Here is a 26414-nt window from a genome sequence, read left to right as displayed (position 1 = left end):
GTATTAAACACTAAATTAAAATATTTTATTGCTAAGAACATGGAAACCGGGATATACAAATAGCGTTGGCTGTGATAATTCATATATAATTTCTTGCCAGTTTTGTATTAATTATAGGAATCAAAAATGTTGTCAAAACATTTTGATCTGATTCTCTGATATACTGATATAAAATGTCGCGTATCTTTACAGAGCTACTGAGCTAAAGTGAGCTATTGAGCTAAAAGAGTGATATATATCACTGAGTTCAAAAGATGTATATCACTCTTTTCACTTTAGTGATACATTTTGCGCAACTCTACTAATAACAATGACATATATTTATAGATCAATGACTAATAACACGATCCTTTTAAGGAAACAAGTAGAAAAGGTGTTCAACCTTTTTGTTTATCTATATAAACATCTTAAGACAAAGGATACCTATCTATGTTTTTATATGAGATCTGGCTGGCCTACAAAGTCCGCTATTGGGAAAAAATATTGGCCACCTCAAAACAGGGAACTAACGTTAAAATATGTGTCAATCGATAGTATTATCATTGCCTTCGAAAAGTATTAATGCCCGTTATTAATAATCTATCTGTGTAATGTTATACGGGCCAAACATCGACATTTGACATTTTCTGACTTCAAGAAATCGATATTTGCTAGAAATAAAATGGATACTTGTTTCTGAACACTGCTAAATTTTGAACTTAGGAAAAAAATGATTGATTATTAAAAACAGGAGTAAGTGATGGTATATAAGTAGTGTAGGTAGGTACATGAAATAAAATGAATCACAAAGGAACTCAAATATCAAAATTATATCACTATAATAACAAATTTTCATCACTGAATACTTAATGTAGTTACTGCCAATTCATTGACACATGTTTCATCACTGGCCATCGAAATTCATTTTTTTAATACCGTATTTTGTCGATACGCCAAAAACGGTAGATGCCCTTTAGAAACGATCCAAAATGTACCCTATCTTCAATTAGCCAATTAGGCGTGAAGCCTTCGAAAATTGAATAAGTGGACGGGAAAATGATATAATATGAGCGCTAAAAGCCTTCATGTACATAATTAGAACCCAAGTCCTGCCACAGGGTCTTCCGCAACTGATGGTCTAACATGAAAATTTAGTTATAGGACAATTTCTCACTGGTTAAATCAATATTTACATAAGCTGTGCTGTGTAGCTGTATAAATTAAGGTGTGTAAATTAATGGGATTTAAAAGATATTAGAAAAAATGGACTAGTGCGAATTGAACTAGAACATTTTATTTTATTTTTAGTATTTGTTATCATTGAAGTGAATGCATTGTGTAAATTAAAACTGTTACCTCTTACGGTTCAATAGAATTACGGTTCAAGAGACAGTGCTCTGTGACAGACGAACAGACGGCACAGGCTTAGTAATAGGGTTCCGTTTTTACTCTTTGGGTACGAAGCCCTAAAAAACTATATGCATTAACTATGTATTACTTAGAATGTTACTCATTTTTGCTGTTCGTATCATAAATCTCAAAATAAAAGACTGCTATAATTATGTGTAGTTTCAAATTGACATATGAAAACTGTAGCACTACCATGAGTTGGCATAGAAACGCCACTATAGAAATTGTAAATAGAAAACTATTGTCATTTTGCTAGTGAATAACATAACTACTATCGTTACGGTATTTCTTGACAACGTCTGTCAAATTAATGACTCATGGGACCGAATTTGTATGGCAATAGATCATAATGACATTAGCTAGCGATTTGATTTCGATAGGTTTTTTACGTATCGAGTTACGCCACTACGGATTTTTTTTCTACGAGTAACCACCAGAGGCGCTGTACAATTTTTCATACATTTATTTTACGCAGTCGCTAGCGAGTAATACTTTTGTAAACTCATGGTAGTGCTACTGGTTAAAATAATACCTAATACTAATACAGTTTCATAATAATATACTGAAGAACTGAGTAATCATTTCAGTTTGTAATCTCTACACTTAATTGTCGCGTATTAGTACAAGTTCAGTAATCACAATCTATCCGTCCCGTTAATAATGCAAGAAGTTGTTCTTAACAAGTTTCAGAACACGGTAGTAAAGTTAGCACTGCACTGAGTAGCCTCGCGCCGCACCCCAATGAGCTTATCAGTATAATTAGAATTTGCCCCTTTCATCGGCATCGTAGTGCCGGAGTGCCGGAGTGCCTTTTTAGCGAGGAAGGAACAAGTCGCTCCAAGACTTTATTTGGCGCTTGCTAATCTTGTTAGTATTAAAACCACTACGGTGTTAATCTTACGAAGATTCCTGATGGCCTAAATATATTTTAATGAAAAAACAAATTTACTAAAAAAACAGTAGTAGTATGCGTAATAAATATTAAGGTTATAAGAAATATTATGCCATAGTTTATCGTTACTATGTTTTTTTTTTCATTAAATGTATTTTTATGTATCACTAATATGTGTTCAAATTTATTTAGATTTTTGTTGATGCTTAAGTTTTAAGTAGTAGTTTTAAGGTTTAAGTTAGTTCTGTAGTTTAATACACCCTGACTTGTATGGAAGATATCCAAATAATTGAAGCGTGAAATTAGGCACCCTCGGTAACCCTTTAAAGGATGCATGTCTACCAAAGACGTGCGAGATCGCTAAGCTATGGCTATTTGTCGAATGCAGCAGTACGTTTGATTATTTGTTTTTCATTAATTAAATTAACTAAACATTGGTAGAAATGGGTTCAAAAACTAACAACACTTATAATATAAATAGAAAAGATTAGTATTTTTTTACGTTTGTAAGGAATAAACTAAAAAACTACTAAACCGAATTTATAAAAGTTTTCACCAACATCTAGATTGGATTCCGAATAATCATATCATATCGAAAAATAAAACGGTATTTTTTTAACGCTGGCGAAACCACGGTGCATATCTATTGCACGGTGCACAGTGCATATATATGGAGGGAACCGATGCACGAAAAAATAAATGTAGCTCTCGTTGCGCTTAGAAAAGCACAGTTCTCAATTCATTTGACAGATATTTATAAACAATGGAAACCGATATTGTATCAGTCTTATACAATAACTACGCATCATTAGTTTTGTTGATATCCGAGTTTGGCAAGGACGTTCAATTAGAGGCAACTCATTAATTGCCGTGACAAATGACGTAGGTAGTCTTTGCTCTAAGGACTCGTTTAAGGAACAGCGGAGTGTGGTATTCATAAATCAGACTACTAAATCGTGTTATGTTAATGAAATGACAGATTATTAAATATCGTATAAAAATTTATAGTTTAAGTGTCACTGAACTATGATTACCCTGCTGTACAGTGTACATGCTAGTTTAAAAGGCTTTGGACATTATAAATAGATGAGGGATTCCAGCATAATTGTGACTAATGCCTAAATCAACCACTATAACTAGGATTTTATATCTCTTCGGGATCGATTGCTGAGTCCATGGAGTGTAGCATCAGATAATGTGCTACTGTTTTATGGCGTTTGAACTCATCAAGGTTTGCTAGTGGCAACATTGCTCCAGCTGGGTTAAAATTCACCGTAAAATAATAACATAGATGTTATTATTTGAAATGTGTGTTAAGACAGTTGTACTAATATGAGACTTTTTAACTTGTATCTTAGTCTATATATAATCTATGATTAACCTCGTATCTTTTATTGTTAGTAAACGAACAAGAAGGTTCTTGTGATAGGTGGTAGAGGCAATGTGGTTCGACCGGGACCACCGGCACACCTATTTCTATTTTGTGAAGCAGTTCTGCGTTCCTGTGAATACCGGGAAGTGACTTTACCTGTCCTCAGGAGTGGCAAGGTGTCTTTCGTCTTCGTATGGTAAAATCTGTTATATACGTAATTGGTCACAGATGTCGATGGGCGACAAAAATGAATGAATGAATAAAAAATTTGATTTTATTTGATTTGATTTGACAGTTTCCGCTCACCACAGCTCATTTGCTACTCATTTAAATAATGCGTACCTATGGACCCGACGAAGGGCGTCCAGAGAAGTAATGTGGGGTTAAAGCAGGTAAGAGTTGCGTCCGCGAATTGGCACCCATGCCAGTCTTCCCCAATTAAAAAAATATAGATAGTATTAACTACTTGGCCTCAGAGAAGAAATAACTTGTTTACAGTTTCCACTACATTTAAAAATCTTATGTCTATGTAACAGATATATTAAGTAAATTATAGTTCAAAGAACTAAGCCTCGCTTTTACAGTTAATCGAAATAAAAATGCAATGAACACTGGAAAATCGCTAACCCTAATGATCCTGATAAGGTCAATGGGACAAAAGTGTTAAAATCGTGTACTGTTATCGGTTTTAGGTAATTGTTCATAATTTTGAGTTAAAACGAGCGTTCAAAGATTCCGTTACATACATGCGTAGGTCAAGCTAATAAAAGCGTGGTAAAAATATCTTAATTACTAGACACTACATAACATAAATGCTATAACTTCCGCGGTTTTATACACGAAGCTTCAGCCGCACGACCTAGATGAGGCCTAGGATGAGTCATCGTGATTGGACAGAATAGTTTATTATTACTATAGTTTACTATAAGTGTTGTTGATATAGCCAATAGGAAATTTCTCGCTTATAATTGCTGTAATAAACGACCATTAATACTTATTGACAGACTAGGTATATTTTTTGGAATAGTTGGGAAGTTATTGGAAATACAGTGCTTTTATGAGTAAAATAGACAGATAGACACTTATCTATACTCGTATGTAATTTAGAATTAGACGTTGTACCTAAAATTACATACATTCACACGTGACTAAAATATAGCGTTTAATTTTCTTCTCTATCTGTTTGATTATCCAGACTAATCTCTGTAATAGATGAATCTTATTTTAATCAGTATGTTTTGTTAAAATGAAGGTCCGATGACTCTCACTTGCGGTTAGAGAGCTTTCCAGGGTGTAATGAATCGTCGCCTCTAACGAATTCTAACCACAAGGCAATGACCACTAAATTGACGAACTCCCGTTAATTGAGGAACTTACACCTTGGTTGCAATCTATTTACATTGCAACCAGTACATGGAGTACCATCAATAAAATAAGACCGTTTTTGAACTTAAGCAATTTAAAGCGCTTTTATTTTCATATACCTACGACGTATTATGGAAAGTACGTCGATCCTACGTACTTTCCATTACTCATCCACATCATCATTTCTTACATCGTTTAAGATAACTAATTGCCTTATCTACACTAATATTATAAAGAGGAAAACTTTGTTTGTTTGTTTGGTTGTAATGAATATGCTCAAAAACTACTGGACCGATTTTAAAAATTCTTTCACCATCCAAAAGCTACATTATTCACGAGTAACATAGGCTATATTTTATATGAAATATATTTGATAAATAGATTTTGAACCGGTACAAATATTTACAATATAAAATATTTACAAGCTTCAAAATATATCTTGGGATTTGAACCTAAAACCTCCAACGTTTCCACAAATAAATATTTCATATTAAACTCATTCGATCGCAATAAATCCCTTTAGAGTAGCCGTTCTTAGCTCGAGTGTGTTGGCCATCTAATCTCGTAAGCTATATTACGTCAAAAATGTTGCCACAAAATATAGTAATATTTTCAGTAAATCTTCCATACAAAGTGTGTTGGTAAAAGATAATGCCGTCATATTAGCGAGGTGTGAAACGTAGCGGGACGGGCACCAAGTTGCCACTAGTTCCATTAAACTTATGTCGCTGTAAAGAAAACTCCATTTAAAATTTTATTCGAAGCGAAGTAAACCTTGTACCTACGTATTACACTCAGTTCAAGGTTTAAGGCGGAAGGAAAATGTAGCTACAAAGTGCACTTGATTGTGTAATCTATTTATACAAACAAAAGTGATTCTAGGTGCACTTTTAGAAACAAGACAATTAAGCCTAGAAATTTAATCTAGTAAAGATAGATGTTGCTTCAGCAGCAAATGTAATTGATAATTTCTAAAATCAAACCCAGTTAGTTCTATTAGCTTTTCATTATTACTTGTAACTACTTGTTACTACATATGATATTTTTTTCTTGAGCAAATTTTTGAAAGTAAGCATTGATACTAAGTAACATTAACTAAACAAACTGTTTGAAAAATTATCAGTACCTACTCATTTTTATGAAATAGATTTTATGAATTGTACATATGTAAATAACATAAGAATGTATCGATTAAGATTCAATTTCGACCAAACGGATAACCATTTTAGCGTTGACAGTCGTCAGATAACTTTAAAAAAAGTATCCTCCCTTTGTCGCTGGTGTACGAAAACAGTGTTTCATAAAATGGATACAAATTTTTCAAAGGGGCTTAAAAACAATACATTTCCACGAGGAAACGAGAAAGTGTTTTAAGCATCTCCAAACGGAACTGGCTGAAAATACAAAGCTGTAGAAAAATAAACGTAGGGCCGCGTGGACCAGCGGCTGCTATGGGGGACGCGAATATTAAATCTCATGTTTGTTTCATTTATGTGTTTTTATTAAATTATTCAAATGAAGCGTGCGTGTAGACAAGGTAATCAAATAGACTCCTTATACAGGATACTTTGTTGTTTGATCAGCCACATACTATGTATATATAATGAACTTAATGTAGTAAAGCGTAAATAGATAAATTCCCTAAAATCAACATTTGCTTATATAATCATAGTTTGTTTTACAACGGGTTTATATAGATGATAAAAATGACGATATAGCTACTTGGTCTTTATAAAAGACGAGAACATAGCATATGGTATGTAAAAAAGAAAAAATATACAACGTTGTTCGGCATTATTGGTCCAAATAATCGTTCGTGAAATGAAAGATTAGGATATGGCCTACAAAAAAATACTATTTCAAAGTGCAAGTCAGTTACCACCTTGAAAATGACGGACAAGCTCAGAAGACCAAGGGTACCCGTAAACTAGTGTTCATAATAAATAATAGTTAAAAAAAAACAAACAAAAAACACGCTTTTATTGCTAATCGAACCAAAAAATAGAAAATAATATTTAATGACAAAAATGTTTAACATTACGGTAGTAGAAGATCGAACAATAATCATAATGCCTCAATATAAAATTATAATAAAATTTAAATTATTAAAATAATTATTGAATCCAGAGTAAAACGCCTTTATTTTCCATATTTTAGTCTTAACAAACTCGTAAATTGGGGAATTAATTAAGCTAATAAGGATAATGGGAAACTGTTGTCAAATTATTGCATTGTCATCGGTCCTTGATACGTGTGCAAAGTTGCACATTAATAAGAGTTGTGGAAATTGTTAAAAATTATGCTCAAAGATTCCGTTACATACATACATAGATACAACCCAAGCTAATAAAAGGGTGTTAATAATAAAATAGTCAATAATGATACCTTATATTATCCTAAAAGTCAAAATGTGTAAAGAAATATTTTGAGCACTTGTTATTTTCCATTATCGATATACTTGACCAGTAATAACAATACATATTTCTGAAGTCGGCGTTCAATATATTTAGTTGGATAACGATGTAAACAGGGTATTCAATATGAGCACAGAAAATTCATACGGATTGGACCCATCACATATCTCTGATTATTAACCTTATTAAATATTAGTAAGTTTCAAATGTCTTACTTGTATGGTTGAGGCAGGATGCACCTCTGCATTATCAGGGTTGAGGAGTTGAAGGTCGAATTTTTCATTATATCATTTTAAGTTTCATGAGAATTGAGTGGCCAGGAGGTAAGTTATCATAAAATATGTAAAAAACAGGGGTAATGATGATGAGTTCCACCTCATAACTCAAAGTTCTAATCATCAGACCATACCCATGTCAAGGTAGAAAATGTACCGAAATGAAACACCCTTTCGTATGAAAAAAAGAAAAAGAAAATAAAATACTCGAGTTATACAACTTTAAAAGAAATCAGGTTTTTCCAATTTTCCGGGAAAACAGGCGAAGATTTTCAAATTTCCTTGAAATGGAACCCCTGTAAATCTAGCCGCACATAATGGTATTTAAATCATGTCGATCGGTCGCGGCATCGCGAAAACATCGCTGGACATACTGGATAACCTCTCTTCCTTTGGGAAATCAGTTAAAAAATAGGGGTTGGTGATAAAAGGGTAAAAATTTTGGGGTTTTATGTATTTTAATGCCACATTATAGAAATATAAAACAAAAATTATAAAAAAATGTTACAAAAAACAACTCTTATCTTTTAGGGGTATGAATAAATAAAATTATAGTTCAAAAAACTAAAAAACACGCTTGTGTGTATATGATGTGTATATGATTGTGTTTGTGTGTATATGATTCTAAAGTAAAAATCACGCTATAACAATTACGCCTATTGAAACTAAAAAGCAATAATTATTTAACTATCGCAATCTAAACTTGCGATGAACTTTGCTGAAGGTGCTTGAAAAATCTCGCCTCGAAAATCGTTAATCCTGAGGATTTTGATAAGGACAATGGTACACAATCATTAAAATCGTGTATTGTCATCGGTTTTTGATAATTCTTCAGAAATCGGGCTCAAAGATTCCGTTACTGTTACGTACATACATACATACAAACGTACAACCCAAGCTAATAAAAGCGTGTTAAAAATAGATAGTAGCCGATTCTCAGACCTACTAAATATGCCTATAAAATTTAGTTAAAATCGGTAAAGCCGTTTCGGACGAGTACGGTAACTAACATTGTGACACGAGAATTTTATATATAAGATTATGAGTCAATACAAATTATCATAAGTGCTGATGTATCCCTAGTTTAGCGATGGATACGCCATCTGTTACCACGCAATAGAAACGCTTTTACAGTAAAGTTAAACTAACATTCGGGTATTGAAATTTTGCGGAAATATATATATTTTAACCTGCAATTTATTGAACATATCTACTTATTATAAATCTTTTATCTATAATAGGGTATATTATAGATTGTGTAAATTCAAAGAACAAGATTTGAAAGAAGGAACTTAGTTTGATTTCAACAGTAAGTACTTAACGAAGTCAAGTTTATAGTTATTGTTTGAAATAGGTACACACTTGAAACTTAAAATTACGATTAATTCAACAGGCGTAAATTTTTAATCTAGTAACTTTCATTATACATATAAAGAACTCTGACCATCGCAGGCAGATAGATGTTTTGCCAAACTTGCTAACCTTGATTTTTTTATAATATAGGAGTAGCATATGAGTAGTGCAGTCCACTTGATGGTAAGTGGTTACTGCCACCCATGGACATACGTAATCAAGCCCAGATAGGATTAGATATTCCTATCTGAGGTCGACCACATGCGCCGTAACCCCTGAGGACTAGGCTGGAACGCCTTGGAAAAGTATGTCTCCCTTACGACACCCTTCAAACCAGAACACAGCAGCGCTTAACGCTACTGCTAATAGACAGAAATAGGTGTGGCGGTGGTGCCTCCGGAGTCGAACCACAAAGGGTTTCAATATGTGGTAGAGCCCTACATGATTGACTGCGGTAGCATGACTTTCATATCTTTTTATTCGTACTATTCATTGCTTTGTTCACACTTATACGAGGCGTTCTAACTTAGTCCTCAGGGGTGGAAAACCTTTAGCCGACTCTAACCGTACCTGGAGTTGATTATATTGATGCCCACGAGAGACAATTATCACTTAACACCAATACTGAATAGATTTTACTGTACTATACAATATATTTTTTTACATTTACTAAAAATGCTTAAAAATGCTTTAAATACCTACAACATTTCATATAATTTTCTTACGAGAAATTATTTATTATACTCGTAGTTTTATTTAATCCATGCAAAATACATGATATTAGGTTTTATGTTTATTAAAATTATAACTTCGCAATTTAGATATATTACGTATATGAGTTATAGATTTAAAAATATATTTTATTGTTAAACCAAATGAACTTAAAAAAACAATATAAGAAAGTAAACAAGGTAACATTAAAAAACAACAGAAAATATTACACTTGATATATTCAAAATAGGAAAATATAAAAAAAAAAGTAGGACAAATTGAGAAAAAAACATCTACAGTAAAGGACCTAAGGTAAAAGATGAAAAATTAAAATAAGTAAAAAGTAAACAAAAAGTACAAAAAAGGCGCGATGATAAATATATGCACCTCGGGTGGAATCGAACCACCTACCTTTCGGTTGAAGCCGAACGCGCTAGCCATTGCGCCACGAGGGCTATGTGAAGAAGGGGCGAAAAAGCCCTATAGAAGCAGCTTTCACTTATTAAAAAGCCCTATTATCCCATTATTAATTAAAAGAAATTGAATTCACTAATGAAGATAAGTAGAATTTCCAGACACGGTGAAATAGGCGTACAACTATTTTTTTCCTGAAAGCCAAATAAAAGAAATCATAGTATCTGCTTCAAAATCGAAAGATTTTCAAATAATGTTACTCAAAATTTTACCCTTTTATGGGTGGAATTTTCAAAATTACTTTCTTACGATTCTTTAAAATCATTTACGCTATATAAAGAACTTACGTGCAAAATATCAAAACTCTTTGGGATGGAAACCCCCATTTACTTTAATTTTTTTTTCATTTTTATTATTCGCTGTTATACCGTAATAACCACTATTATACGTAATTTCTAAATTTCAAATATTTATCTATTACGGTTTAGGAGATAAAACCCTATGACAGACAGACAGACACCGAAGTTTTAGTAATTGGGTTCCATTTTTACCCTTTGGGTAGGAAACCCTAAAAACAAATGAAAATTTGGTGGTACGGAACCCTCCATGCGCGCGTTCAATTCGCACTTCACTTGGGTAATTATTTTTATAAACACAGGTACTTTAGAAATTACCGAGGTTTAAAAAGAAATTTTGTCAGATTATTTGTTTGCATTATTTTTTGTAATTAGATTTGATCACTCTGACTGTTATAACGGACATCAGTCGTTTTACTAAAGCCGGGCCAATAAAGCAGGTAAAGTTGATTCTACAAGGGTGCACATCAAAAGAGTAGCTAGTCTACAGAAACTACTGTCTAGGTACTCCCCTAGTTTTCCCCTTTGCCTTATGCAAAGCTAAATTCAAGTTTGTACCGCCTATTGTACTTATACCGTACTTTCTGTACGACACATTTCAGGTCACGAGACCTTACGTAACGTAACACAAGCTTATAATATTCAAATGTATTTAAATCACGCGTGATACAAATTCAAATATGGAGCAGATTAAAAACTAACGGTAGGCGGGCGGCGTCATAATGTTCTTCTCTCATCCTTGTATCGCCCAAAATGTCCTATTATTATTTTTACTCAGTAATTAATTTTTAAATACTGTAAGGCTTATAAGACGTATTTGTGACGAGATAAATTAATTCACTCTTAAAAAAATAAAAATAAACTTTCTACATCCCTAATATTTTACACTAGGATTTTCCCTACGTCGTGGGTGTCATGAACACACAAACACTCCGATCCCGAACTAATGATGTTAGATCCTTATCGGAACCGCTCCGAAGTGCTGGTCGCCAAAATCTCATCTTTCTTTTTCTTGTTTTACTGATAGATTAGTATTTAACTATTGTGTTCAACATTAGACTTGTAAAAGTTGGCGAAAGGAATAGGTACAATAGAAATCAATGCGTTTTTTCTCTGTCATATTTAGATACAAGATTCTTGAAATAATTGGACAGGTAATATACCTACCTATGATGTCACAAAAAGTAAATTAGTTTGTATGTAGGATTGGTAGTTTACAAAAGAAAAATCCTTTTAACAAAATATATTGATCTTTTTTACCTCCATGTGTCGTCATCGATTGTTATACATATTATTAACTACACGGAAATGATTTCGGCTATTATTAATATAAAAAAGGCATAAGCTAATTTAAAAATAAATAGTACCTATACGAATTGCATAGGGACGACAGAAATAGGTTGAATATTGGCCTATCGGCGACGAGTCGACATGTATTGTTTGATCAGAATAAAATCATTGTATCGCTCGGTAGGTACTAGATTTGTAAAAAGTAATTTGTTGAGTGTCAAGCCGCTCACAATCGTTTTGTATAGCATTGTTTGTCGCGTGACGCCAAATTGAAATGTCTATCAACAGAAACGAAATTTGGTAACATAGGTTTGTGTCTTTTATGTCTTAGTAAATAAAAGTTACTTATTGTTAAAGACTTGAATTTTTTCGTCTTCTTATTACTTTCAAGTTTAAACATAGATAAAATCCAGCATCATAAAATAACTAAGTTCCCAAAGTTTACTCAATACAAAGTTTACTTATTAATTAGCGTATCCTTTTTACTAATAATATAGATTTTTTTATAATATAGGAGTAGCAGACGAGCATGCAGTCCACCTGATGGTAAATAGCTACTGCCGCCCATAGACATCTGTAATCAACCCCAGATAGGATTAGATATTCCTACCTGAGGTCGGCCATAGATGCGCCGCTACCCCTGAGGACTAAGCTGGAACGCCTCGGAAAAGTCTGTCTCCCTTACCACACCCTTCAAACCGGAAGACAACAGCGCCTAATACCTACTGCTGTTATTAGGTAGAAATAGGTGTGGCGGTGGTGCCGCCGGAATCGAACCACAAAGGGTTATATCACCTTCAAAAATACTGTCTTACACATAGCAAAGTGCACAAAACCTTGTTTGACGAAATGTTTGCTGTGTGCTCCTGCATAGCTCTTCAACGAAGAACTGTTTCTTTCAGAAGCTTTTTCTTAAACTTAATTATGCTCAGCTGAAAGCTTCCATTTATTGAAACGTAATTATCACACATTGGGCGGTAAACATTTCAACCCTACCTAAAGTAATTTATATCACCTAGACTTGAGCAGTAGTATTCCTTCTACTTTAGTTCTAAACATTGGCAACACCAATTGACACTCTTACAATCGACAGCATTGTCTTAAAAATGGCGTAGCGATTTCATGTAATCTGCAATACCGCTATTAACCGTGAAGTTACGCCCCCCTCAGAAGAAAAGAGGCATCTTTGTAGGCCGTAACAGCAGTAGAAAAGTAATAGATAAATATTACATAGATGCTACTGTAACATCTATAGGAAAACGATTTTTGGGTAAGTTTCTTACGAATGTAACATAGGAGCGACAGTAAGCTAAACGTCGTGCAGACTGTTGTTGCTCGTATATTGGAGCCCTGGCGCCACTTTGCTTAATATTCCGTAAGTAAAAAATAAAAGCTTTTGATTAAGCAGAACTCTTCAACATTTTTTGACGCATCTCAATTCGATTTCATTATGTATGTGTATCGTGGAGTACTGAAAGTGATCTAAAATATTCAATTCGTAAACAGAAAATGTAAAAGTAAACAAACTACTAAAAAAATCTAGAGGTGTTTAAAAATAAAATTAACATTTCACTCGTCATATATTTTATTAAAAATCTCGAATACTACATACATTCATTACCGTATTTAATTCCAGGTTTACACAAAGCTATGAGTTAATATTCTTCAGCGCTGAATTGAATAACTCAAAAGATTTTAATCATATATCGTGCTGCCAAGTCTACCAGTTTACATGTAAAGTAAGATAATAGCCCATCGAGAAAACTGATCGAGGCTTACGTACACGCGACTTGAAAGCATCTGTGGTGATATTACAATAAGATCCCATTAATATTTTTTCCATTAAAAAGTATTACAAGTCGAGTAAATAGTTCCACTGTGGGAAAAGGTAAACATACTCAAAATATGTTCCTTATTAAAATATTGCCATTAGTATATTAATACAATGGAAAATTATAAACATTCCGATACGATAATGAATTCCTAAAAACAATAAACATGATATTGTTTAAAAGCAAACAGTACACATTGTCCCGGCAGATTAATCAATACAAAAATTAAACGTACCATCATAATATATAAGACCCATAATTATCATTAGATAAATATATAGCTGATATTCACGAATAAATTATTATAACAGAGTTGTTATTTTTATCAGGTACGTAGCGTCTATAGCTCGCTAAAGGTACACAATAAAATTATTTATTGTGCATAATATGATCATTAAGACAATATTCAAAAAGTTTTATAAAAATAAAAGGCCTAAAAATAAACAACAGAGTTTATCGAAGGGCACATTTCAATTCAGCGCTGAATTATTTTATATGCAATGACTATAGCTATATCACTATAATAGTTAAACCCGTGTTATGAGAAATCGCTCGAATGTAAACCCGGCAATAAGGTAGGTGTAAATAGGTATAAATAAAGTGAAATGAGATTCCATCACACAAGGCAAGAGCTTATAATTATAAAGCTTCAAATTAAATACACTGAGGCCCTATTTATGAAGGTCTTATAACAATGCCAGCAACATTACCAAAGAACGTCCAATGATTTACTTAAGTTTTACGAAGTATTCTTTCATTAATAAAAGATGAAGGTACTTAGGTATGGAATGCATCATAAACCATCACAGCTTAATTATTGATTAGTCTCACTAAATATAAATTGGAATGGTTGAGTGATTAAGGTCTAGGTCTAGGAAAGAGTATAATATTATTCGTATATCTAGGCACTAAAGTACATAATAAATAATTATACTATAATTAACTTTTAATCAGGTAATAAAGGCCACGGTTTACTTAAGGAATGATCTAAAGGATACCATTGTTTTTATCAGGTAATAAACTAAATTGAGTCTGAAACTAAAGTGAGTATTGAGAAATTATCATTACAATCGGATGTCGGTAATAATATCAGTTGAGTCGCAGTTTGAGTAAGGAAGTCTTCATAGTATCTAATTTTAGGCAGGACAAACCCAAATATCTACCTCGCTGTTTGATTGATGATTGATGCGGATAGGGATATTGACAACAATTGGGCTAGTTTTAATCACGAAACCCCTTTTAATGGAGGTCCATTAGTTTTATAAAGGAGTTTCCTCAATCTCTGGATAATTAATTAATTTTTAAGTGGATAGGTGCTTGGATACTAAGCTACGTATCGGTTACGGCATCAATCCAGTCAGCTTTAGTCTGTCCCTCAATTTTTACCTTATTCATTGCCCCCCTTCTTGATTGATGATTCATGCAACTAGAGCTATGTTAAAACAAGTTTTTAAACCACCAAAATGCCTCCTGTTAATTTACAAGATAGACTGCTTATTCAGATACAATGAATCTCTATATATTTTTATAGCACTCTGTGACCTAAACCCGCATTTTAGCCACGCATTTCTGTGTCCAAAGTAGCCGATTTTTACACAGTACGAATATTAATACACTACCCTCACAGTTGAAAAAAATAAACATAGCTATGAACGTTTCATACTTTTAAATGCCATTTAAAAATTAAAAGTGAGTAATGAGTATTTTGTTTAAAGCTATAATTATTTTAATATTTTATTTTGGACGTATTTATAAATGTTTTTGCCATTGTGTACATACTAAGCAATATCATCACTATAAGACTAACTATTGGGCTTTATCGAATTTTATTGTTTGTTTTGACTGTGTTTGTTTTATTTTCGCTACACACCATAGTAGAAGATATTTAAATTAGGAATTGTTATCAAAATTAGCCATAATACTACTCCAGTAGAATCTCGACTAAGCGACCTATTTGTTGTCGTATTTGTGGCATTCGGATTATCGAAAATTTGGATAATTGAGTTTATGAAGAAAAGCTATTTAAACCGATTTAGGAAAGTGATGTTTTTCGACTATATATTTGTTACGTATGTATTTTTCATTCTTTGGCAAACTCAAACGACTTCATTAATTTTGATACATAATGTGTCGCTGAATTCGTCTAAATTGTGGAGATAACATAGGTTATATCTTTAGCAATCGGGTTTTTGTTTTTTATAGTAACTATTTTGTTGCGATTTGGCGACTCTCCGTAATTTAAATGCACAAGTCACACAAAATGTGGCTGATCTGTAAGGGTTATTACAAAGTTACTTGTTCACGTTTCACAATCCGAACAATTGCGAATATTTATAACTAAGGTCCGGATAATCGATTTTCTACTGTATCACTAGTATTAGTTATGTATTAGTACATTATGTGATTGCTTATCATATGTTTCTTTAATACGCCTGTATGTAGACTAAATGGCTTGATAGATTTCAACGTATGTGTGGTGTTAGATTTGTCTTTATCACAAGTGCAGAATAATTACTAAATTTTCTAAATTTCAATGGTTTTGGTTGTGTCACATTTTTATTGCTTTTTTAGTTCATAATTTTTAGTTTCAATCATTTATAAGTTTCAAAATAATTATCATATTTTTTCATATTTCTTCACAAGTATAAGCGGGTTTATGTCACACGAGCTATAAAATAGTATACGATACTTGTGACAAAAGTAGCCTATTATCTGCACGGCGTTTAGCAACTTCACGCCGTGCAAAAATAGGCTACTTTGGCCACGCGTATCGTAATGTACTATTATCTAATGATCTCATATTGACCATATACCTACTCGGGCGTTGTCTATAAACATATGTGCCTCTCATAAATAGGGCCTTCTCGTAAAAGCTAAATGCTTGCGGTTATACACAGGTAACCTAGTTCTAATAGACATAAATATATTTCTATACGAATATTAATTAGTAATACTAAGGAATGCTACAATACTCAGGTAGGTGCATCATTAATACGTGCAATATCGACTCTACGCGGAATTTGTGCGACACTGTTACACTTAGAGAGAAGATACAAACTCCATTATATAATATAATAAATATAAATAAAACATCCACTAAGTCAAAATTTAAATATTTTAGAAAGAACAACAGTGACATCTATTTAGTTTACAAAGAACCGTTTAGTATATATTAATTTTTGAAATATTATGTTTCATATCTGAAACTTGATTTTCAAATTATATGCCACATGGAGAGAATTTCTGAAGCAACATTTTTATGTTAAAGGTGTTCCATATTAAATAAGGAGGCATCTTTGTACCTCAATAAGTCACTGTTGTTTTACAAGTTAAAAATCTCTTTACTTAAATAATTCTAATGTAAACATACGAAACTTTGTCTCAATTATAATTTAAAATTACAATCGTACAACATAAATAAATAAATAACAATCACTTTTATCATTGCTTTAGTATGTACTTTAGATTGCTACCGACAAAATATCGCACGTCCACTTTCTTAAACATCCATAGCTCAAATATTTTTCCTTCAGATTCTTCAATCGTACCCAGTCTAAGGGCGGTAACACATTGCTACGAATTCGCCATAGTTTGATTTTTGAAAAAAATCTCAAATAACACACTAAAGCAGATCTACTTGGCACGACATATTGCAATATCCCAACAGTGATTGCAGGGTAATCCTACATTTCAAAATTAGGGCGTCCCAGTCAAACGGACATATTAATAAAATATTTTTAGATTTCTATTTGGGCGCATAAAGCATCTAAAATTATTACGCTCAAAGTAAACTTTAAAATTCAAAATGTACTTTAAATTTGTACGAGATTCGTTCCTAAATAACATAGTCCAACCAACTTTCCTGTCTGCATTGCAGGGGCGCCAGTGGTAAAAATGTTGCTAGATTGGCAAAACTACACCAAAAGTAGAAAATTTTAAAGATCATATTTATCAATATTTAATATAAGACCCGTCTGATAATAATGTAAATAATTATACATTTTATTGACAAACGTGAGGCTTACTGTTTAAGAACGTAATTTTATTAAATTAACTTTAAAGTTGAAAGCTTTCCACTTGCACAAATTGAAAAATCGCTCATGAAGCTGAAAAAAATGTTGGACTATGTACAGAAGTACTTGAATATACTTCTTTAAAACTGATTCTTTCATTATTGTCATTTGCAGCAATAAATTTACACTGGCTTACAGGTACAATTATATGTAAATCGATACAATTTACACATCTTACGATTTTAGGTACAACTTCTGTTCCATATATTCTTGGTTACATTTTGTTTTTACATTATACAAGTCTCAGACAGTAAAAGTGTCTCTATAATACATTACACTACACACGAATTATGTTTGGTAGAGAGCACTGAGATTAAACTAAAGGCAATAAGAACAAAATATGTTGGCCTTATTTCAAACCATTTACAATATTAAAGAATATGTTTCCCCACATAGACTGAGATTGATATATTGTACATTGATAGTACATCTCTGGTTTTTTGACAATGTCTTAAATATTTTCACTTAAACAATAATTATAATTTAAAATTACAATTTAAAAGTCATAAAGAAGGTACCATACATTATTTACTTCATTATATAGTTCGTGACGAAATAATATATTTATAAGTAGTTTTATATTAATTTTCACGTTTTCATTTAAGTAATAATTTTAATGAGTAATAAATTAAGTCTACTTAAGAAAAAAGACTTTCGAATATAAAAGCAATATTTTGTTTTGAATTAATAAATATTTCGTGAGTATAAATAATCTTTCTTGCTCAATGTCGCCAATTTCATCTTAAATATAGAGATAAACGTCATCTTACGGGTTGTAAAGAGACAAAAAGAAACAAAATCTCCCAAGTAGGACATATAAATTAAAATAATAAATATATTATGTCAAAAGCTCCCCAGATTAAGATTTACACATAAATAACGTTTAGAAACCAACACGAAGTCCCACGAGATTTCATGAATTTCTTTTGGGGGAAAATGAGTTCAGCTGGCAACACTAACAAATTGTGTTGTAAAATTTGACTCGCGCTTATTATTAAGTTACCGCATCGAATTTTCTAAGATCCAAGTAACTAAGTATACACTAAGAAGCCAGACCCATTGCACTTCAAATAATACTTGTTCTTCAAACATTTTGACACAAATACCCGAAATTCTTATATACCTATTTCTTATACACTAACAAAATGTAATGTAAATTGAAAACCGTTGCTACCTTCGTTTCAAATAAATGCAATATAATTGCCGTAAATATATCTTTTAAAAAGATAAAACGTCTATTATTGCGTCTTTTAGCGATACTTAATCAAATTAAGTTGAATTAATTAAATCAGTTAGTATAATAAAAAGTATTTGAAATTAAATATTTCCGAAAAGCATTTATAATCAGCATTTCATAAGCTTAGATGAAAACCGACGCTCTTTATTAATACTCATCTATCTTATCACCTACCAAAGATTGAAATCTGACAATTTCTAGTGTACATTGGACAGATTGAGTATTAATAACGGGCGTTCATATGATTATAACAGGTATAACATTGCACATACAGGTGGGTACTGACCGTTAATAATTATTGTAACTTTTCGGGAATAAAAAAAAACTGAATTTTAATTCCGAGAATTAGAATGGTGCGCGATCTCAAGGTACTGAGCGCTTGTAATTAATGAGCTTCAATATATAACACGTTTTACTTTACAACAACTGTAACCAAGTTTAGAATTGTAAAATTAGAGTCAAAATGTAACAGTAGCATTGAACATTTTTGTAACATTATAATAAATTGAACTATCGCGTTTATCATTATAATATAAGCTTAGTCAGCTCATTTCCGAGCTGTTAAATTACAAACGATAGCTTGGTCAGTACCCACACAAAGAGAGTTATTGTTGTTTAAGGTTTTCGAACCAGCAGGGAGCAAGCCGTCAGTCCAGTGGACATAGAAGCCAGCTCCGAAAAGCAGACGGAACGACGAGCAAAGTCGATCCTCTCGCAGAATATCTGGAATTGACAACGATTACACGTACAATAATAAGTAAATTGTCAAAAGTTTCTTCACTTCCTAACTGTAAAGTATTCTTCAATTTATTTATGTATTATCTACGTAATTTTTTTCCTTGTTAAAATCTATCTCTCAAGCTCTGACTCTATCTATGTATCTACCGACCCTTTACCTGTTTATTATGCTTGTATTATCTATTTGCGGAATCTTTTAATTGTCATTTACTTACTCCTTTGTATATGTATTAGTCCAATCTGTAAGTTTTCCTTCAATAAATAAATAAATAGAATGATAATTTGTAATTGTTCAAAATATAGGCGTCTTCTAGACAATCATGCTACATCCTAAGCTCCATCTCACTTAACATAGAGTATCATTGCAGTGAAACTTAAAATAAAAAAAATACCTGTGGCACTCGGAGACTGCCGCGGAAAAGCTATTGCATAGCATTTTTTATCAACTTATGCAATTACAATTATATATTTATTTTATTTATGAAGTATGCAAAAAGTCATTAACCCGTCAACTGGCGTGTGCGCCCCGGGGCGCACAGATCGCTACTAAAAAGTATCACCGCTGTGCTGGTCGGAGTGGGGGGTGTTAGGTTTTTTCGTTACGGAATTTCTGGATTCGGTCTCCACGCTCAAGGCCCGCGATAGAAGCTATGCAATAGCTTAAAAAATTTAGTATAAAAAGCTAAAAACCACGCTTTTATAGTTAATCAAACTAAAAAGAAAAAAACTGATAAAATAACAATAAAATGATTGACGAGAATTAATGTTACTATTCTAGAAGCGTGGGTGGGGAGTTGTGGGTCTGTGTTTGTATATTCGTATTTACGTCTGTCTACAGCACCTATGACACAAGAAATCTTATTGTGGAGCTGTGGGTGTATATACTGTAGATAGTGTCTTGTTTAATCAATAAAATGAAATAAAAACCACTTTAAAATATACCTTGAACGACTTCGGTATCTCCTCAATGGCACGGTGGATAAGCGTGCCATTCACGTAGAGGCAGTTGGCTGCCTCCTCTTCGGGCACAGTGAGGGTCTTGTACGAATAGTTGGCCTCCCTCTCCATCCGCCTGACGATGTCTGCAGTGTCGTCGCAAGAGGCCACGCAGAGTATGTCCGGCCCGGCGACGCTCACGTACTTCTTCAAGTGGTGCACTTCTGGCGGTATCTGAAAGTTGAAAACATAGATAAGTATAGATATTAGACTGAGTCAGAAAAAATGTTTTTTTTTGAGTAAATACATGTAAAAAGTTACTTCGATAGACAAAAAGATCCCCTAAAATTTGAGCTTGATATCTTAAAAATTCAGCTGGCGCATGGGGGAGTCCCATTTTATGCAATCAGTTATGTTAAGGCTTGAAAGTGTAACAAACAAACAAACTTATTTTCGCATTTATAATTCGTAATTTAGTATTTATAGATTTTATTATGAGAATGATAAAAAAATAAAGTAGCAACTCAAGAATGGTGGTAAACACAGCGGTCATTATTGCTTAGGAACCCCAATAATAATCCATTCAAAGGATTGCAGCTCTAAATAAAGTGTAACATAGATATTTGTGAAGGTGGTAGAACCCTTTGTGGTTCTACTCCGGCGGTACCACCGCCACACCTATGTCTACCTAATAACAGCAGTGTTAAGCGCTGCTGTGTTCCGGTTTGAAGGGTGTGGTAAGGGAGACAGGCTTTTCCGAAGCGTTCCAGCTTAGTACTCAGATCTGTGGCCGACCTCAGGTAGGAATATCTCATCCTATCTGGGGTTAATTACAGATGTCCATGGGCAGCAGTAGCCACTTACCATCAGGTGGACTGCATGCTCGTCTGCTACTCCTATATTATAAAAAAAAATGTTAGTCCCGACAATGGCGGACTAGGATCGTCGGAGGCCCGGGACGGAAAATGAAATGGAGCCCCAGTCTAAAAAAATTATTTGATTTTACAAAATTACAAATGTCACATAGACTTATTCGTCGACAAATACGTATTTAAATGATGGTTCATTCTGCCTTTTTTTCGTCGATAGCAACTGGTTGGGGGGCCCCCATTACCGATTTTAGTCCGCTAGAGAGTCCCTATAACCTAGCGCGTAAGATCGTGAAAACACACCATACCCAACATAGGGTTATTTAATAATTCCTTACTAGATCCTAAACTACATATAAAAATAGTATTATTTGCCATACCCTAATTGGAGTGCAGGGAAATTCGGGAAAGGCCTCTGCCACAGCACTGGCTCCAGCCTCATTGCTTGTTTCAGATATACCCACGAAGAACTCGTGGCCTGTAAAGATTAATGAATTCTCTTTTACACATTCATTCAAATATATTTTATACGTAACAAAATGTTCAAATAACCAATATTGTAAGTTATACAAAATTCATAAATGGTGTTAAAAAATTACTGTTAATTTTCAATTACCTACTTTGCCTAATACTGATGAATAAAAATTTATTGAATTACCTAGAGGCAATACTCATTTTCTCTTATAGCAATGACATCAATGCTTTTAAAGCCGAAAGTCTACTACTACTCTACTGTAATTAATACTACTAAATATTATCATCTACATGACCTAATCAAAATTTTGTTTATGTTCTAAAATAATAGATTGAAATTATTTGGTTTTTTATCAAATAAGTTTTCTTTAATATATCACTGTTTATAGCGAGTAACATTTAGCCAGCAAATAATATTTTGATAACTATTTGATTTTACTTATTTTATTTATTGGCTTTTGAAAATAATCATGTATTTTCAGGTACCTGTGAATAATACATCAGAACCAGCGAGTTTTGCATTCCCATCAGTAACTTCAACAACTGTCTGGCCTAGATCCTCTTCTAGAACCTTCTTGAGAGCTTTTATCTGGAACCAAAAAAACATGTTGTTTATAAACTACATACACAACAACAAACTAGTATTCACATAGTCATCAAAATTTGGTTCATAATTGTATTGTTATTTTTTATATTGTTATTTTTTATTTAGGTACCAATAGGAAAAGCAACAATAAACATTAATAAACAGGCACTGTATAAAAGAAAAAGGCACTTAAGATCTGAGCCTTGTTTTATCTTTAGATATATAGAAGTAGTTGAAATTCTGCCATAATCATGCATAATCCTATTTTTCTATAACTATTTATATTTCACTAGATTGTCAGAAAATAGAGAAATTATGTTCTTTATTGTATTGTCTTAGCCTATTTATATGGAGAAATTCAAAGAGGTCCCTAGCACTACATGTTGTGTTCCGAACCATTTTATTTAATAGTTATAACAGTATTCATATTAGCCATAAAATGTATGTACAAATTGCTACATCATATTATGCATGTTTTATGTACACACTATTACAATTAATAATTAAAATAAACTGGCTTGACGTACAAACTAGACTGTACAACTTGTTGTTACATGGTCAATTAGTACTTTTTATGTAATAGACATGAACATGTATTATAACTATAATCAACATAATATGAAATGAATAGATGAGTAATGTAATACTTCAAATGTAATACAATTGTTCCATCGCTGGGCATGGGTCTCCTCTCAGAATGGAACGGGATTAGGTCATTTTAGTTTGGGATACTTCACACACCTTGTTTTATGAAGAATTTACATAATATGTGCATCTTTCCTTGTGATGTTTTCACTACTTAATAAAATGATAATTTTTAATATGCTTAATTGTTATAATATAGAAAATCAGAGGTGCATGCCTGGGATTCATGAGCATAAATGCAAGCAATGTCACTAATTATGATATTACGATTTAATAAGCATAATATACTCATAGTAGTATATTATGCTTATGAAATGTGTAATAAGATAATCATAATAAGGTAATAATACTTAATGCAGTGTTTTTCCTTTTTACACCTGTGTGAATGAAAATATTTCTTGACACACTAGTCTCTGCTATTTTTATTTTATTTCATAATTTGGTATAAGTAGTATATAATTACATATTGCAGAAGATATAAATGTCCTTTAAATAATATTTGCTTAGTAAAAGTACTCTGTCGAATTTTATATATATTATTTACTGAACCCTCCTTGCACCTTTTGCAACGCAGTTTGTAAAACACTGACATAGGATAATTAGACAAGTAGTCATATCACATAGTATCATGTGCCTACTAACAACAGACTTAACTAAATAATGTTCTGATCAAAGGGTGTGGTAAGAGAGACATACTTATCTGAGACATTCCAACTTAGTTCTCTGAGGTAGCAACTGATCTGTGGTTGTACTTGGCTAGGAATCTAAAGGGGTTGGTTCTTGATGGCCACGGCCAACAGTAGCCATTTATAGTCTGCGTAAAACTGCTAGTCCGCTCTGAATACAGAAATAAATTGTGTTGCCATAGCAAATTGTATGACTACCCCTGCTTGGAACAACTTCAGAGTGGACTAGCAGTTTGGCGATAGCTACACCGTCCAGTGGACTACAAGCATATTTGCTACTTTACAGTAACAATAAGACTGAAACAACTGAAGTAGCTACCTAAGTACTCACCAATGAATATTTCATTGTACATTAATAAAGTCAAAGTACATGACGTAGGTAAGGACTATAAATAAAAGACTGAATAATAGATAGCAAGGTCAACTGTTGGATGGTTACAGGCACTTATGTGAAGGCCGCACATAATTGATTTGATGCATTGAAATAGACGCTCCAAATTACAGCATATTGTTAATCATTAAACCCCAATATGGCCCACAATCACTGTTAACTGTGTGTATATCAAAAAATAGTTATAACTAATATACTTATCCTGACTAGTATTATAAAAATGAGTGCGAGTTATCAAATAAGAACATAGGGTACCTTTTATCCTGAAAAATGTGTCATACCCGAGGGATGGATAAAAACCTCTGAATCAGAGCGAGGCCATGGAATAATAAAGAAATTTATAAGCATATAAGATAAGATAACCACGAAAACATATTAAACCTTCTTTGACAGTCAGATAAAAACATTGTTAACAACTATCACAATTGAACAGACTAGCAAGACGATTCAACTGTGGCTAACGGAATACTCATACATTTATTTGAACTGCATTTACATAAAACTTACTCACTTGAGTCAGATACATATTTCAGAACATGGTAGTACATCTCTGGAAAATACTTACCCATTAAGACTTCAAGACTAATAATCTCTGAATTATATACTCTTATATTTCGAGCCCTGTACTCTAATAACTTTGTCTTTACATAAGATGTGTAGCTACATCTCTATTGACATCAACACCACCTATAGCATACTTGAACCACATATATATTCAAATATATCTTTAAATATACCATTAGAGATATATGCCTGGCCAGACATCGAACTGGATACCTAATGGTGATGATAGACCATACTATTTTTTATATAAATAACAAAAACCATCCAATAAAAACGTACCACTAGCTCCTCTTCTGACGAAGTCGGCTTCAAGAGCAAGACGATGCCATGGCACGGTATCGCCAAGTCCTCCAAAAACACGTTATCAGGAAACTCCACACCGAAGTCGACTTCCACCACTTCTAAATTCAACTCTTTCAAAACTCGCACGTAGCAATCGAATTGACGCCGCGCGACGGTGCACCCAGCGCTCTCTCCGGGGCGGTACCCAGGTACTTTGCCCACAATTACGTGTGTATATTCGTATGATTTAAAATCCATCTTAGGCGTCGCCTTATAACCCAGCACCCCGAACGGAGGTTCCAAGTCGTCAAGGCAGAACAACATTAAATCGATGTGTTCTAAAAACCACTCGCGTTTCCAATTGGAGTTAAACTTGGCTTGACCAAAATAATATTTGATTGCTTATAAAGATGAAGAAACGTAATTTTAGTCTTCAATAAAGAGAGTCATAACATAGAAGGGAAGCAAGAAATCAATATTTATAGTGTCAGGTATCTGCCTCAGGCAGCTCAGGCTCAATAAATTTGATTGCCTTTGCTTTGCCCAAATTTCATTTTGTCAGTCACTTGACAACAGCTAGTAAAGCTTACCAACCTAGCAAACCTAGAATATAGACTACCTAAGGCCTAAGGAGTGAGATAAGCACAGAATACCTATACTCCTATTCTCGAGTATTGTAGCTAAGGGAAGGCACAAAATAGGGTGTTTATTTTTTTAACCGACTTCAAAAAGGAGGTGGTTATCAATAGGAAATATGCATGTGATTTAGATTTGCTTGTGATTTTTTTCCTTGTTACATTACGGTCCTGAAATTACATCTAAACCATTATTTCTTCTTTATTTCGTATTAAATTGTTTAAAACTTTAATCAAAAATCGTAAATTATGCGCGCGAAATTCAAATTTGCAAAACGCATTCCCATTGGTTGAATCGAAAAATGACGTCACATAGCGTGTTACGATGTTTATCGGCGTCAATATTCAAACTGTTTGAGAGGAAAATTGTTTTTGTCTATATTCCTACAGTGTTATTTATTACCTAGTGCGATTTTTCTACATAGTATTATAAGGAATAATAAAGAACAATGATTGAAAGTAGTTTTGTCAAAGCACAATCGGACTATTTACCTAAAATATGCAAAATGAATAAACTGGTATTATTTAATTCAGAAATATTTAATTGATCATAACTTAATTTGTTAATATTTATAATATAGGAGTAGCAGACGAGCACACAGTCCACCTAATGGTAAGTGGCTACTGCCTATCAC

The 26414-nt window shown here is 33.0% G+C and overlaps 1 protein-coding gene and 1 long non-coding RNA gene across 2 annotated transcripts in view; one reads left to right on the top strand and one right to left on the bottom strand.

Moving 5' to 3' along the window:
* The first annotated feature begins 1824 nt into the window (after positions 1–1824).
* Positions 1825–26414, top strand: part of LOC140743346 (uncharacterized) — a 466218-nt gene continuing 441628 nt past the window's right edge. The window contains exon 1 of the long non-coding RNA XR_012102454.1: positions 1825–1908. This is a non-coding gene — a long non-coding RNA (uncharacterized LOC140743346). The remainder of the gene's footprint in view (positions 1909–26414) is intronic.
* Positions 17858–25722, bottom strand: LOC140743343 (N(G),N(G)-dimethylarginine dimethylaminohydrolase 1). Its single transcript, XM_073074516.1, has 5 exons — positions 25142–25722; positions 22477–22579; positions 21897–21994; positions 20654–20881; positions 17858–19696 (listed from the first exon to the last, which is right to left on the bottom strand). Exons 1-5 carry the CDS (start codon positions 25466–25468, stop codon positions 19589–19591), a joined length of 864 nt encoding a protein of 287 aa, XP_072930617.1. The 5' UTR covers positions 25469–25722; the 3' UTR covers positions 17858–19588.

This window comes from Epargyreus clarus, unplaced genomic scaffold (genome assembly GCF_041222505.1).
Source record: "Epargyreus clarus isolate Ecla_fem2 unplaced genomic scaffold, WU_Ecla_fem_2.2 ptg000007l, whole genome shotgun sequence".
In the NCBI taxonomy this organism is placed as follows: domain Eukaryota; kingdom Metazoa; phylum Arthropoda; class Insecta; order Lepidoptera; family Hesperiidae; genus Epargyreus; species Epargyreus clarus.
This window is presented reverse-complemented; position numbering and strand designations above follow the sequence as displayed.